Raw genomic sequence first — 14219 nt, 5'->3', positions numbered from 1 at the left:
TAAGGAGATGGCCATGAATGTTTATGACTAGGAAATGTTGGCTATCCTGCATGCAATCAAGAAATGGCACCATTACTTATATGGTAGCCGATTTAGAGTACATAGTGATCATCGGGTACTCAAGTATTTCCTTACTCAGTCAAATCTCACTCCAAAGCAACGACGATGGGTAGCAACATTACAAAATTATGACTTTGACATCACTCATACAAGGGGCAAAGATAACATAGTGGCTGATTCTCTTTCTCGTATGTGGGCCTGCAAAGTGTTAGCCATAACAGAACTACATAGTGATTGGATTGAAGAGCTACAAGAGGTATATCTCTTAGATGAGGAATTCAGCCAAATCTTTCAAAAATTACAGCAAGGTCTTATGGAAGAAAACTCGCATTACCAGCTTAAAAATGGTCTTATCTGGTGGAAGGGCAAGATTGTTATTCCCTCTACTTCTTCTTTCAAGCGGAAAATTATGGAGGAGTTACATTCTTCGCCTTTAGCTGGACATTTGGGAGTTTTCAAGACTTATGATAAGATCAGCAAGAGCTTTTATTGGAAAGGACTGTGGAAAGATGTCAAGGACTTCGTTATGAAGTGTATGCCTTGTCAGCAAAATAAGGATAGCACCCATAAGCCAGGAGGTTTGTTGCAGCCATTGCCTATTCCTACGGGTAAATGGACTCATATTACTATGGACTTTATCACTGGCTTACCTACTACCAAGAAGGGATGGAATAGTATTTATGTAGTGGTTGACAGACTCACCGAAGCAGCTCATTTTATCCCAACAAAAATTCAGTTTACTGCTTCTCAAGTGGCCAATCAGTTTATGGAGCATGTTTTCAGATTACATGGATTACCGCAGGTGATTGTCCATGATAGGGACTCAAAGTTTATGAGTAACTTTTGGCAAGCGGTATTTACATCTATGGGTACTAAGTTGGCTCCATCTACGGCTTATTATCCCCAAACTGATGGACAGACAGAGAGAGTTAGTAAATGGTTGGAGACTTATCTTCGCCATTTTTGCTATGATGTCCAAACCTCATGGGATTCTTGGTTACACCTGGCTGAGTTTGCTTATAACAATTCCACTCATGCGAGCATAGGAGTTTCACACTTTGAGGCTTTGTATGGTTACAAGGTGCCCTTACCCACAGTCATTTTTAATGAAAAGATCAACCCTCATGGGAAGGAAGAGTTGGAAAGAATGCAGACCCTTCTTCAGCAATGCAAGGTGAATCTAAGGAAGGCTCAAGATCAGATGAAGATGTATGCTGATGAGAAGAGGAGGCCTTTAGAGTTTCAGGAAGGAGAGCTGATTTTGTTGAAGGTGCCCAAATCCAAGTACTCTACATTGAAAGATGGATCCAGTAATAAGCTTGCCCACAGATTTTATGGCCCTTACAGGATCCTTAAGCGAATTGGAGATTTGGCATACAGACTAGAGCTTCCCTCTGCTACAAAGATTCATAACGTCTTCCATGTTAGTCAGCTCAAGCCCTATTATGGTGATCCGGTGGATATAGTTGATGAGCTGCCACCTATTGATGAAGATGGTCTTGTTCAGTACATCCCAGAGGCTATTATAGGTAAGCGTGAAAAGAAGCTTCGATCACGTTCCATTGTGGAATATTTGATTAAATGGAGAGGTTTACCCTCTGAAGAGGCTTCTTGGAGACCTGATTCAATATTGGATGAGTATCCATACTTGAGGGATACATTGGTGGCTGAATCCTATTGCTTATGGAGCTAGTATTGATGTAGACTGGTTCAGGACAGCACGCTGTTTTAGAACAGTTTTTATCATACCTCATTTTCAGAATTAAGCTATCTACATAAGCTTAAAGTACTCTTCAAGAGCTTCGTTTTGATACGTGGTACATCTCATTTGGACATTTCTATCAAAAGTTATGGCAGATTTGGTCCAGCAGGGACTGTTTATTCAGCAAGCTGTCTACTTTCTTCTGGAACTATTTGTTGAAGATTCTATGGCTCCATTTGCTTCTGAAGTTCTTCAAATCATGTATATAGTTGGGTCCTCTTTCGGTTCTTCAAATTCAGCCCTTGTAATGATAATTCTTCATTCATTTCCCATTTGTAAAGCTGTAAAACAGAGTAGTACTCTGTTCTATCCATCTCTTCTTTAGCTCTTTCTAGGTTTGTTTTTTAGGACAAAAACTTTTGGGAAGGGATGGATTGTAAGAAGTTGGGAATAGTTAGAATGTTAATAATATGCCATGTCACACAGACATTGGTATATAAGGAGAGAAGAAGTAATTTTTCACATCTTTTGACAAATCAATACATTTACAATCTTTCTCTCTCTTCTTGCTTACAGCTTCCATGGCTTCTTCATCTTTCATGTCTTTCTCTCTCTAAATCTAGTCTTTCTCTCTCCTCGTCACTCTTATTCTCTCTTTCTCTCTCTGCAGTTTTTCTCTCTCTGCAGTCTTTCTCTCTCCTCTTTCTCTCTCCCTAGTTCTCTCTCTGACAAGAACACATGTTTAGAGCTAACATAGCAATGTCACTTGAGTTAATAGGATGGATATGTGAGGGTAATAAGACAAAACCTCATGCGCAACATGCGTAATGTGCTACTAGAAGATAAATGGGAGTGTATACGTAATACATCATACATCAGACAACAAAGCAAAGTGTAGGGTGGATGGACAAAGAGGCTTTTCATTCTTTTTGTGTGTGTGTGTGTGTGTGTGTGTGTGTGTGTGAGAGTGAGAGAGAGAGAGAGAGAGAGAGAGAGAGAGAGAGAGAGATACGCTTGGAATTGCATATTCATCTTGGAAGTTGGGAGAGAGAGAGAGAGGCTTGAAATTATGATAATAAACATAAGGCTTGGGAGTTTGAAGATATTACGTGGCCTAGTTTTCATAGGACAAAGATAACCTGTTTTTTGGTACGAATTGGTACGGATACATATTGTAAAGTACGGTATGAACCATACGGAATGAACTAGTCTGTATGTAGTACGAATGCAACTATGAATTAAAGATAAAGAAATACCGAAATGGGTGCAAGTTTTGGGGCCAAGAAGGTGTCCAATGTCCAAGATTGATTGGTAAATGTTTGTGTTTTAGCATTCTATTAATTATTTCTTACTGTAATTAAGCTACAATAAGGTTGTTACCACCTCTCCATGGAAGGAAGACTGTGTTAGCATTTTATTAATCATTGCTTGCTATAACTAAGTTATAGTCAGGTTGTTACCACCCCTCCACAGAAGGAAGACGGGTTTCATGGTTCCATTACCAAGATACCATTAAATCCTTTGAATTGGTGGGCTCGAGGCACCTAATTCCAAGTCAGAAGCTTTGCATTATTGATGAAATTGTACTCAATTGCTAATTACAGTGAGTATATCTTGACTCTAAACATAGTGATATAGGATCAAGCAGTAATGATGAATCTCAGTTTGGTCATTCATGTGCTGAAGGATGACATGCAGTGTATGATCTTGGACAAGCTTCTTAGCATGAATATCTAGCTGAAAATGTAGGAAATGACCCAAATGTAGGGACTTCCATGCCTCAAGATATTGATGACCAGCAAGAGGGTGAAGAATTTGGTTATAGTTTCAAAGATGGGATGAGGACAGCAACAAACCTCTTTGTTGAATTGGCAAAGGATCCTCAGTTTACTCAATTCTTGAATGCCCCAAAGAAGGATAGCAAAGGCAAAGAGAATAATACAGCTTCTAGAGCTTCTGGACATCCAAAAGAATAGAAGGGAATGCCTAAGCCTCCATTGGGAGTTGGTGATGAGTACAAACAGTTAGTACTCGTGGGACAAGTACAAATGCACAGCCAACTTGGTAGTGCCAATCCATGGGAATATGGGTAGTAAGGTATTCACACAAATGCAAACATGGGATAACAAGGATACTTAGGTGGTGGCATCATTTTTCATGCAATGGTTGGTCAAAGACTGCATATGGGAATCTATGGTCAAAGACTGCAATGGTTGGCCAAAGACCATCCTCAATTGTTGCAGCTTTATCTTGATGCTTTCAAATTAGAGCTGCCTTTGGATCAGGCTCAGTCAGGTTCAGCAAAGCAAGGCTTCATAGTATTACTTGATGCTCATTAGGGAGCTAGTACCTTCGCTTCTCAATGATGGACAGCTCTAAAAGGCTTCGGAATTTTGCAAAGGAATGATTTTGTCTTATTTCAAATTCTCAACCAATTGAGATATTTTTCAAGTACAAGGTTTGGAAGCTTCTTTCTTTAGAAAGTTGACATGTGGCATCTAGAATAGGACATGTTGTTTTGAAAGTGATAAGTATCCCCACAGTTGTCATTTTGCTTAGCACTTGTCATTTTCAACAAACATTTTCCCCCAGTTTTCACTTTTGAGCACCTAAGTCTCACACCTATATATTAGAGGTCTCTCTCTTCAATTCCAGAAGTTTTAATACTGAAATTTTAGTCACATGCTTTGTACACTCCTATCTAATACTCATTCGAGAAGCAGTTTCTAAGCATAAGATAATGAAATCAGCTAATTGCCAGATATATGCACAAATTAGGGTTTTAAAATCCTAATTTTTAAATTTTCCGTAAATCCTTGTTGTATATGGTTCCAACACTTTGTTCCCATAGTTCGTTTCAAGAAAATCCTATAAAGGGGTTCTCTCTATCTATCTTCTGAATTTCCATTGGAGTAACTTTTAAAACTAGTAACCTTTCAAATTTTCAGAGTTGCCAAATTTGGTTTATAGAGAGCTTTACTATATAGGTTCACCAATACATGGTTTGTTGCTTTGATCATGAACATTTGGTTTTTCCTTTTAAAACCACTCATTATGTGGGCTTCTAGTCAATTTGATCACCTGAGTGGAAAAAGTCTTAGTCATTTGGCCTTTTTTGTGTATTTGATCACTTGACTAAACTTTTTTGTTCCTCTTGGGCATCTTGTCCATGACGAACCAAATGTAACTATAGGGTATTCTGGCCCATGGCCATCCTTAAATGAAAGTTGAGCATTAAACCATATGTTGAGATACCTAAATAAATCACATTTGGCCATTCTTAAATGAAAGTTGAGCATTAAACCATATGTTGAGATACTCAAATAAATCACATTTCATGGTCCATAAGTATTAAACTTGATAATAGTTGATGCATAAAGGTTATATTCTCTCCCTCTTGAATCTATTTTATCCTCAAGTTGTTACTTGTAAGTACTTCTGATCTTACAACTTCTTCATAAGCTATAAGTATTTTGAGATAATCTTTGAAATACTCTTCTGGCATCCATTTAGAAAATAAATGAGAATAAAATGTAAATTTCAACAAAGACTTTTTGAAGTTGTTTCGTGATTGTATGAAAGACTATTTGTTCTGGTTGAAGTATCTCTTTCAATTCATCTACTTCAAGTGGATTCTTTTGCTACATGTTCCAATGGTGGAGATCCTTTGTAAGGCTTTAAAAAATGAATATGAAAAGCATTGTGGATCTCCAACGCTTTGAAAGTTATTAGCTGTAACAAACATCATTAATTATTTAACTAACTTGAAATGCCCATAATTTTTTGCTACTACCTTAGTGATTTTCGATAATGGCTTGTTAGACTTTCTTAGCCAAGCTTTATTATTTCAGACACATCTACTTTTCTCCTTGAAAAACAAAGTATCTTCTATGGTTATTCTTGTTGCTTTCTCTTGTTTTTCTTGAATCTTTGAATAGCTTGTTTGACTTGGGCAAAAGCTATATCCATATTACGCATGAACTCATCAGCATGAAATATCTCATTTGTTTTGAGAATAGGTAATAAGAGTGGTATACCATACATGATTCCAAAGGGTGCTCTACTTGAAGTATGAACAATGCTGTTATAGGCATATTCTACCAAAGGCAAATACTTTTTCCATTGTTGGTTGGCTTCGTGGCAATAGTACTCACATGTCATCATTGCCATTTGCTAATTTTGGTAAGCCAAAGATGAAATCCATTGAAATGCTTTCCCAAGGTTGGCTTAGAATTGGTAATGGCTGCAAAAGTTTTGCAAGATTTTGGCGATCAAAAATTATCTTTCAACACAATATATTCTTTAACAAATTGATGAATATCTCTTTGAAGGCTTGGTGGGAAGAAATACACTTGAAGCTCTTGGGTTGTGGCCAAAATACTGCAACGAGCTATGTAGGGAGCAACATGATATTCTTACATTACTTTAGGTCTGAAATCTTTTGTGACATACAACTTCTTTATCAAAAGAAATTGATCTTTAATAACATAGGAACTTATCTTTTTAGAAAGCTATAAACTTTCACCAATGACTTGAAATTCTTCATCAGAAGTATAAATGTATCTTATATCAGTGAAATGAAATCTGTATGATGAATCATAGATATTGCATGAATTTGAGGCCTTCTTGACTAGGCATCATGTCACAAGGACATGAAATTTTGATACTTTGCTTGCTATTTGATTAAGTTGTTAATCAAATGTGCAAATGTGAATTACGATGGACCAAGGAAGCTGAGATGACAGGGGTGTCAAAGGCAAAAGTTGTATAATTTAATACCTGATATATACTAGCTGTCTATAGGGTAGGTGACAATTAGTTTGGGATCCACAAGGGCAAGTGATTGCACGTGGGGCTGTTGTTGATAGTGGGCTGCAGTAAGTCAATCATTCACAAGAGGGCAGCATCAAATTTCAGCCAAATTTGGCGATGAAAATCTGAAACTTGTCTCTCTCCAGCTTCCTCTCCATTCTCTCAGCTTTTGGTGCTACAGCTGTTGCCTGCTCTTCTTCAACAGAATTCCATTGCTTGTTGCTCGTCAATCATTGATCTAGTCTTCCTGAGCTGCATTTGTGGCTGTTTGATACCTTCGGAGGTTGTTTGCTATGTTTGGGATCCGTCAAAGTACAACACTCTTTTGCTCATACTCTCTACCATGTTCCTCAAGACATGAGAATTTGGGGGTTAGTTTTCACCTTGCATAGTGTGTTTGCTGCATTGAGCATTGTATCTATTCATTCATTATTGAGATTTCTTTCATCTTTTGTATTCATTGTTTGTGTGTTAACCCTAACCCTAACTGTTTTTCTTTATTAGTCCATGTGTTTTTCGTGCAATTGTGTTTGTATTCCATAGACAAGCATTTCTTTACAAGATAAAGAGGAGGAGGAAGAAGAAGAAATTAACATATGTAGAAGGCCATAAAGACTTACAAGAGCTGAGTTTGTACTACATTTGCAGACAACACCTTGTCGTGAAGTACACAATAGAGTGTAAAAGCACAAAGTGTCAAGCAAATGTTATCTAATCCAATGTAGATTTGAAAAGTCCATTTGCTTGAATTTGACTATATCTAACTGAAAGAGACCTATCGTACTAAGGATGGAGATGAGGCTAAGAGAAACATGGCTAAGTCTTGCAATAGTCCGAAGAGAAGCCACCATCCATAATGAGTGGTGAACCCTACTCCGAGGCTGGTTACACACCCAATGATGAATGCCCAACCCTTGCCCAGAGTGTGGGCATGCAGTTTTTGAAAATGGGTGCAAATATGGCCACAAAGCCTTTACACGTTCCATGATGAATATTATGCTGCCATTTATCTTTGAAGTTAAAACTCAGCCACACTAGATCAAGCTCTCTCCTTCTTATTCTCTCCACTTCTCTCTCTCTAAAGTTAATAGGCACTCCAGTCCTTGACAGTGTCACAATAGACTGTAACACATCTCTCTCTCTCTCAACCTTCCCTTCCACACAAAATAGATATTGGAATGTGAAGTAAATAGATTGTACTCTACTCTCATTGTAGCAATCATGATTTGCCCAACAAAAGCCACCACTGTGATAATGGTCTAAGAATGAATCCCCTTCCCTCCCTTTTATCCCCTTTCTTGATGATGTGGCATTTTTGTTTCCCCCTCAAAATTTTCTGTTGCTGTTTCCGTTTTTGGACTTCCCATCAACTATGGTGTGTGTTTAATGTGTGGATGTACATCCTAATATCAGCCGTCAACATCTGGCAAATGTGTGATCCAATTCAATTTTGATTGTTTCAGTTTGATTGAGATCTTGTTTGTGTCCATAATGCATGCTCGTATATACATGTATCAGCTATCCACCATCTCTTGAGTCTTAACCGTTCTTACCCCAACTCTTTGCGGTGACATTTCTCTGCAAACTGTCTGTCAACTTGCCATCAGTTTTCACTACATAAATAGTGTTCTTGTTGTCTTATGATGAAGATTTGTCTTGCTAATTTCAATAATTGTGCTAGGCATTGATTCTTCTAGCCTGATTAAGTTCAGAATAGAAAAAGGCAGAAGGAAACTGTAGCTCCATCACTGACATCTTCAAGCATATGGAATGTATATTTCGAATACTTTTTTCCTTGCTTGTTTCACGTGATACAATAACATTGAGAATGATTTTAAAAGTTCAAAATAATTAGGTTGTCCCCAAAGAACGATATGAAAGCATCATAAAGGGCCATGGTGTGGGTCTGACAATGTGCTGCATGGGGATGTCCTCACATACTGATGGTCCTGCTGAAGGAAGTGGCCTCACTGCTGTTGGAGAAATCAGGCTTATGCCTGACATTGCAACTCAACTTGTATTGCCATGGTATCAGCATTTTTTAAGACATAGACTCTGCTCATAAGAATTTGGACTTAGCATCAGAGGATGTCACCTTAACTGTGTTGCGCTCTTTTAATATTTATGCATGCAGGTCACTTGAAGAAGAGTTAGTTCTTGTTGATATGCATTCAACTCCATGGACTCCATGGGAATATTGTCCAAGATCCACTCTGAAACGTCTTTCTGATGTCTTACTGGAGGAATTTGGACTGGTAAGTCAAAAATCATTAGAGTTTCTGCTTGATTTCTTATGGTCACAAGATTTGATATACCTAATAGTTTCCAACAATGGTCTGCTGATTGTAGGTGTTGAAGGCTGGCTTTGAGAAAGAATTTTACATCCTAAAGCCAAGTGCAAAGTAGGTATAAGAAGCTTATTGACGATGCCTTCTCTTATTTTCTTTTGAACTGTCACACCTAAGACATAATAATGAGCAGGACTTCAGTTGGCTATCTCAAGTATGAGAACTGATAAATTTGTTGATGTATAATCAGATAGTTATCTCACCTAGGACCTAATAATTTGAGCAGGGGCAGTGATAAGTGGGTGGGCTTGGACTCCACTCCATACTGCTCATCTTCAGCCTTTGATGCTGCTTCTGGCATGATGCTGGAGATTTCGGAAGCTCTTGGCTTGATGGGGCTGAAAATTGAGCAGGTGACAAAAAAGCATGAATCCTACTACATCTGCATGCATCATAAATTGACATGGACTCAGCTACTGAAGTTCTTTTTACTGATTCTGTTCATCTTTCTGCCATGAGTCTTAGAGTTGGCTATTAGTAATGCTCTTGAGCTTGAATCTTTGAATTGTTTCTTTTTTTCAACAAGGATTTCATTAAGATTCTTTCTTCTAAGTATGAGAACTGACTCATATTAGTTCCCTAAATGTATAAGTCAATACAGCATTGTCAAGATTCGTCCTGAGGACAGGAGAAAGCGTGCATTTGTGCACTGGGTTCAATACAGCATTTATTCTCGTGACTTTAATAGTACAGTTGCCATCTTATGTCCGAAACTAGTGACCTGTCTCCAATACCTGGTGAGGAGGACCGTTCCATCTGTAGTGAGAGTTGAGGATATAGTCACACTATTCGATCGTTTTCTTGAATCTGCTAGTTTTATTAACTCTGTTGTGTCAAAATAATGCTTCAAGAAAGCAAAGCTGTTATCTTCCACTGCAATGCTTGTATTTTTTCACGGTTGAGTTACTGATATTTAACTTTATCTTGTGATTCATACAGTTGCATGCAGAAGCAGGGGGCGGCCAGTTTGAGATTGCACTTCACTACTCATCATGTTTAAGAGCTGCAGATGATGTGCTGCTCCTTCGAGAGACTGTTAAGGCCCTTTTGCAAAAACATGGGCTTCTAGCAACGTTCTTACCCAAGTAAGACCGAACATATTGTTTCTTCAATAGCATAAAACTATATAATGATTACAGGTAATAACACTGAGTTTTGCGTTTGGATTGTCCAGGTTTTTCCCTAATGATATTGGTTCAGGATCTCATGTACATTTGAGTATATGGCAAGGAGACAAGAACGTTTTCATGGCTGATATGGAGGACAATAATCGATTGGGAATTTCGAAATTAGGCCAAGAGTTCTTGGCTGGTGTCTTTCATCACCTTCCTTCCATTCTTGCTTTGACAGCTCCTTTGCCAAACAGGTAAGTATCATTTTTAACAGGGTAGTGCATTTGGCTTTTCTTCTTTGGGAGGCTTCCTTGATTGCGATGCTGTATTTGTGTTCCTGCAGTTACGATCGAATAAAGCCTCAAACATGGAGTGGTGCACATCACTGCTGGGGAAGAGAAAACAGAGAAGCTGCTTTACGGGCTGCATGTCCTCCAGGGACAAAGAGTAACTTAGTCAGTAACTTTGAGCTGAAGAGTTTTGATGGTTGTGCGAACCCTCATCTGGGTCTGGCAGCTATTCTTGCTGCTGGCCTCGATGGTTTACGGTCACATTTGGCGCTTCCAGAACCCATAGGTTTATTACTAACTCTTATGTGTTTGTTAGTGGTCAACTTGGTCCTTGAATAGATCATATAAAAACTGGATAGTTTCTTGCTTGCTTGCTTCAAAAGTTTCGTTGTGTGCACGAGGGTCTTATTGAGGAATGGAACCTGTTTATATAGCTAACTGTGGGAACTTGGGATGCTAGAATTCTCATGGAGGTGGACTTACATTCTGTGTACATAATTGGTTTCTGCTACCGACACATCTGCAGTACACAGTTTTGACAAGCCCTGGATTGAGGCAGAGTATTGAGTTTTTTTTTTGTCTTCTGGCAGATGTGGACCCTAGTTTGCTGGAAGAAGGAAAGGTGCCAATGTTGCCCACTTCACTTGAGCAATCTGTAACAGCCCTTGAGAATGATAAAGTTCTCAGACAACTTCTAGGCCTACCATTAACAGATGCCATCATCGCAATTCGCCATGTATGCTCTCTTTTTAATGTTCTTAGTCCCATTCAAAATGTCTGCCATATCTTTTTCTGTGTGAGATAAAAGGTTGAGCTTCGTGACAAACTAAAAAGTTGATGTTGCCTATTTGCAATGAGCAGCAGCAGAGGATGTTTCATCATGAAGTTTATTACTTAAATTCATTACACACACGTACTGCTATGAATGCATGTGTGCGCTTGGAAGAAGGGCATAAAACTTTGAACAGACAAAACTGGTTCAAACCTAATTTCCAATACATCAACACATCCATGTGACTTGCACAAGGGAGTTCTAGCCCTGAAAGTGCACATCTCTGAGTTGTGAACGTTAAAAAAAAGAGTTCTAAAGTTTACAATACTTAAGTACGTTGTGGCTAACAGAAAGTGATGATAGACCAAATATTTAACCTATGCAATATTGTCTCTTGCAGTCAGAAATAGAGTACTATAAAAACGCCACAGATGCTGCAACGATGCTTGCGATGCGATATTGAAGGGAATAGGAGAGCTCAAAATAAATGCGATGATGGTTGTGAAGGTGAAGAATGTACCTTGTGGGTACTGGATCTTTATAATTCCCCACGTATTAATATGCATAGATCGGTGTGTTTGAAGGGTAAAGGGCTGACTTACTTTCTGCTGTTTTGACAGGTAAGTACCAGACGACAGTGACGTTTTGTTGCTCATCCTAAACAGACAGGCCAATCCTGGATCTAACACTATCCCAAATGGATGTCATGAATTGAGAAACAGGCTTGACAATCCGTAATTTTCAGAAACACCTGAGGAATGACATCAAAGTGCTCAGGGATTTCTAATTCAAACATTCATGAAGTCTTGCAGCTGCTCGACTGTGGAAGGGTGGCACTCTTTGAAGCTGTGATCAATGTGTTGCTGCAAAGGCCATTATAACTGAAACGCCACATCGGAACAGGCCAGGTTAAGCAGCCATAGCACTGGCCCCTTCCCATTTACCCTGCAGAGACCAACAAACTCTTTCACTGGAATAGATAGGTCGTTGAAGCACGTTACTGTGCGCTGCACTTTTCTACTACAGAGCTTAGGAAAAAGGTTTGACAGCTTGAGGTACTCAATGGAAAATTTCTTGATGATGGGACCAACCATCACCCGTATTTGTTGAGTTGGTTCATAACAAGATCACTAAGGAACATTAAAATGAATATCTTTACCATGCAAGCCTCAACATGAAAGCGGGAGCCATAAAAGCATTGGACTACATAAGATATAGCTATTGCTATAAAGGGAAGATGGATAGCGTTACTCTTGAAAGTTGAGAGAACTTTGCTCATGAGAATAAGTTAGTGATTGCACAAAGGACCCCCCTAGGAATGTGCAAAGCTATCGCGCAGCAACTTGCGAGCGAGCAATATTGCATCATGAGTAAAGCAAAGTTGGCCTACTACTACTACTACTACTACTACTATTGCACGGTGGTGACTTCACCTCATTCACATATCAAACTTTGCAACCATCCCTTCTCAAAGCTAGAGCTAGAGCACAATTGCTAGAGCTCTTAAAGCACATTGTCAACACTAAAATAAAGCATTGATTGAAAATTGGAATCAAGTGTAAGTAGTCGTCTGCGTTAAGTCGTTGAAGCAAGCCAATCCAACAGTCACATTGGAGTTCTAGGGAGCCCATAACCATAAGCTTTGGATTCATGGTGATAGCTTCACTTGATAGGCTTCATTGTAAAGTGCGTATGTGTTATGCCTCACTTTGCTAGGTGCATCTTCTCTTGTTCCAAGACGAAGAGGCATAAGAGTATATAGCGTTTTATCATTCAATCACAACACATTGTGGTTGAAACTTGATATGTGATTAGAGCCCACCCCCCTGTTTTTTGTAGAACAATAACAAACTTGTCCAGATTTTGCACCATCTTGTGTAACATTTATGAAGAGCTTTTAAAGTGCTATCATTCATATGAAGCTATAAACACACATAAAATTAGGAGTGAAGTTAAATTTCAAATTTTATTTTTCACCAGCTGTCCACAGTTTTAAGGTTCAACCTCAAGGGCCACTTAAATTAAGAGAAATCTTAGATGGTAGAAAAGGCCATGCATAGCCTAATGTTTATAAAAGAGGAGCTTTGTATGCATAGTGATCAAGCACATTTTCAATCCTAAATCTAGAGATGTATTTTTCTATACTTTAGAGTGGTGGTATTCTATCCCCTCACAGCAATGACGAGGAGCAAGATGATCCAGACCTCCTTGATGCCTCCCTCTTTCTAGTCAAAACTGTAACTCCATGGTATGTAGACATAGCCAACCTCTTAGCAACTTAACAATATCCCCCTAGTATCTCCAACCATGAGAAGAAGAAGCTTCTATTGGAATTAGTTCCTACACCTTGTTAGGTGGCACTCTATACAAGAATTACAAGGATGAAGTACTACAAAGATGTATTGTAGAAGGAGACAAGATTGGAATCGTGTTGAAAGCATGTCATGACGAGCCTTGTGTAGGACACTTTTCATGAGAAGTGATAGCCGAAAAGGCCTTGCTTGTAGGATATTGGTGGTTGACCCTTCACAAGGATGCCTATGACTACTACAAACATTGTGATGCTTGTCAATGGATGGGAAAGCCTACCAAATCTAGTGATATGCGCATATGAGATATATCATTCTCTAAGCACATCGATTACATACATTGTATGTGCATATATCCTTGATTGAAACTTGCTTTTATTCTAAATTTAGTACATGGATTGAAATGGCATACATTCTCAAAAGTTGTATATATAGGATTTTGATTCAGTAGGAGTTGATTGTTTGGAGGATTGATAATCTCTCTAGTCAAGATTGTGTGGCTTTGTTGCGGATGTGAGTACTCACCTATGCTAATACTATTAGGGCCTATATTTTTGTTGGTAGTGTTCCATGACATTTAAAAGAGATTTGCTCCAACAAATCTTATTAGAGGGGTTTTATCGTAACCATTGTGAAGGGCCTTAACAAGATTATGAGATTCCACATGAAGGCAGGAGTGTGGAGTGTGGTAGTGGAGTTCTTGTCTAGTATGGGCTTTCTTGGTAGTGCAAGAGAAGTTGAGAAGATCTAGTATTGGGATAAGTTAGCCTTCTATGATTCGAGACAAGTTTAGTCTTTCTTGGTAGTGCAAGAG

The 14219-nt window shown here is 38.7% G+C and overlaps 1 protein-coding gene across 4 annotated transcripts in view; it reads left to right on the top strand.

Moving 5' to 3' along the window:
- LOC148035105 (uncharacterized) overlaps nucleotides 1-12355 on the top strand; it is a 104086-nt gene extending 91731 nt beyond the window's left edge. For 2 of the 4 annotated variants that reach the window (XM_087680069.1, XM_087680071.1), the window contains 10 exons: nucleotides 8430-8602; nucleotides 8709-8829; nucleotides 8924-8976; nucleotides 9149-9275; nucleotides 9862-10007; nucleotides 10097-10288; nucleotides 10378-10610; nucleotides 10915-11060; nucleotides 11497-11603; nucleotides 11717-12355. In XM_087680069.1, the coding sequence (XP_087536195.1) occupies nucleotides 8430-8602; nucleotides 8709-8829; nucleotides 8924-8976; nucleotides 9149-9275; nucleotides 9862-10007; nucleotides 10097-10288; nucleotides 10378-10610; nucleotides 10915-11060; nucleotides 11497-11559 (1254 nt within the window). In that variant the 3' untranslated portion in view covers nucleotides 11560-11603; nucleotides 11717-12355. Of the gene's footprint in view, nucleotides 1-8429; nucleotides 8603-8708; nucleotides 8830-8923; nucleotides 8977-9148; nucleotides 9276-9861; nucleotides 10008-10096; nucleotides 10289-10377; nucleotides 10611-10914; nucleotides 11061-11496; nucleotides 11620-11716 lie in introns of all 4 variants that reach the window. The other 2 variants (XR_015691158.1, XM_087680070.1) reach the window with 2 other exon arrangements.
- The last annotated feature ends 1864 nt before the right edge of the window (nucleotides 12356-14219 follow it).

Source organism: Lygodium microphyllum, chromosome 6, assembly GCF_053477565.2.
Source record: "Lygodium microphyllum isolate KBCC chromosome 6, Lygodium_microphyllum_v1.1.10, whole genome shotgun sequence".
NCBI lineage: Eukaryota > Viridiplantae > Streptophyta > Polypodiopsida > Schizaeales > Lygodiaceae > Lygodium > Lygodium microphyllum.
This window is presented reverse-complemented; position numbering and strand designations above follow the sequence as displayed.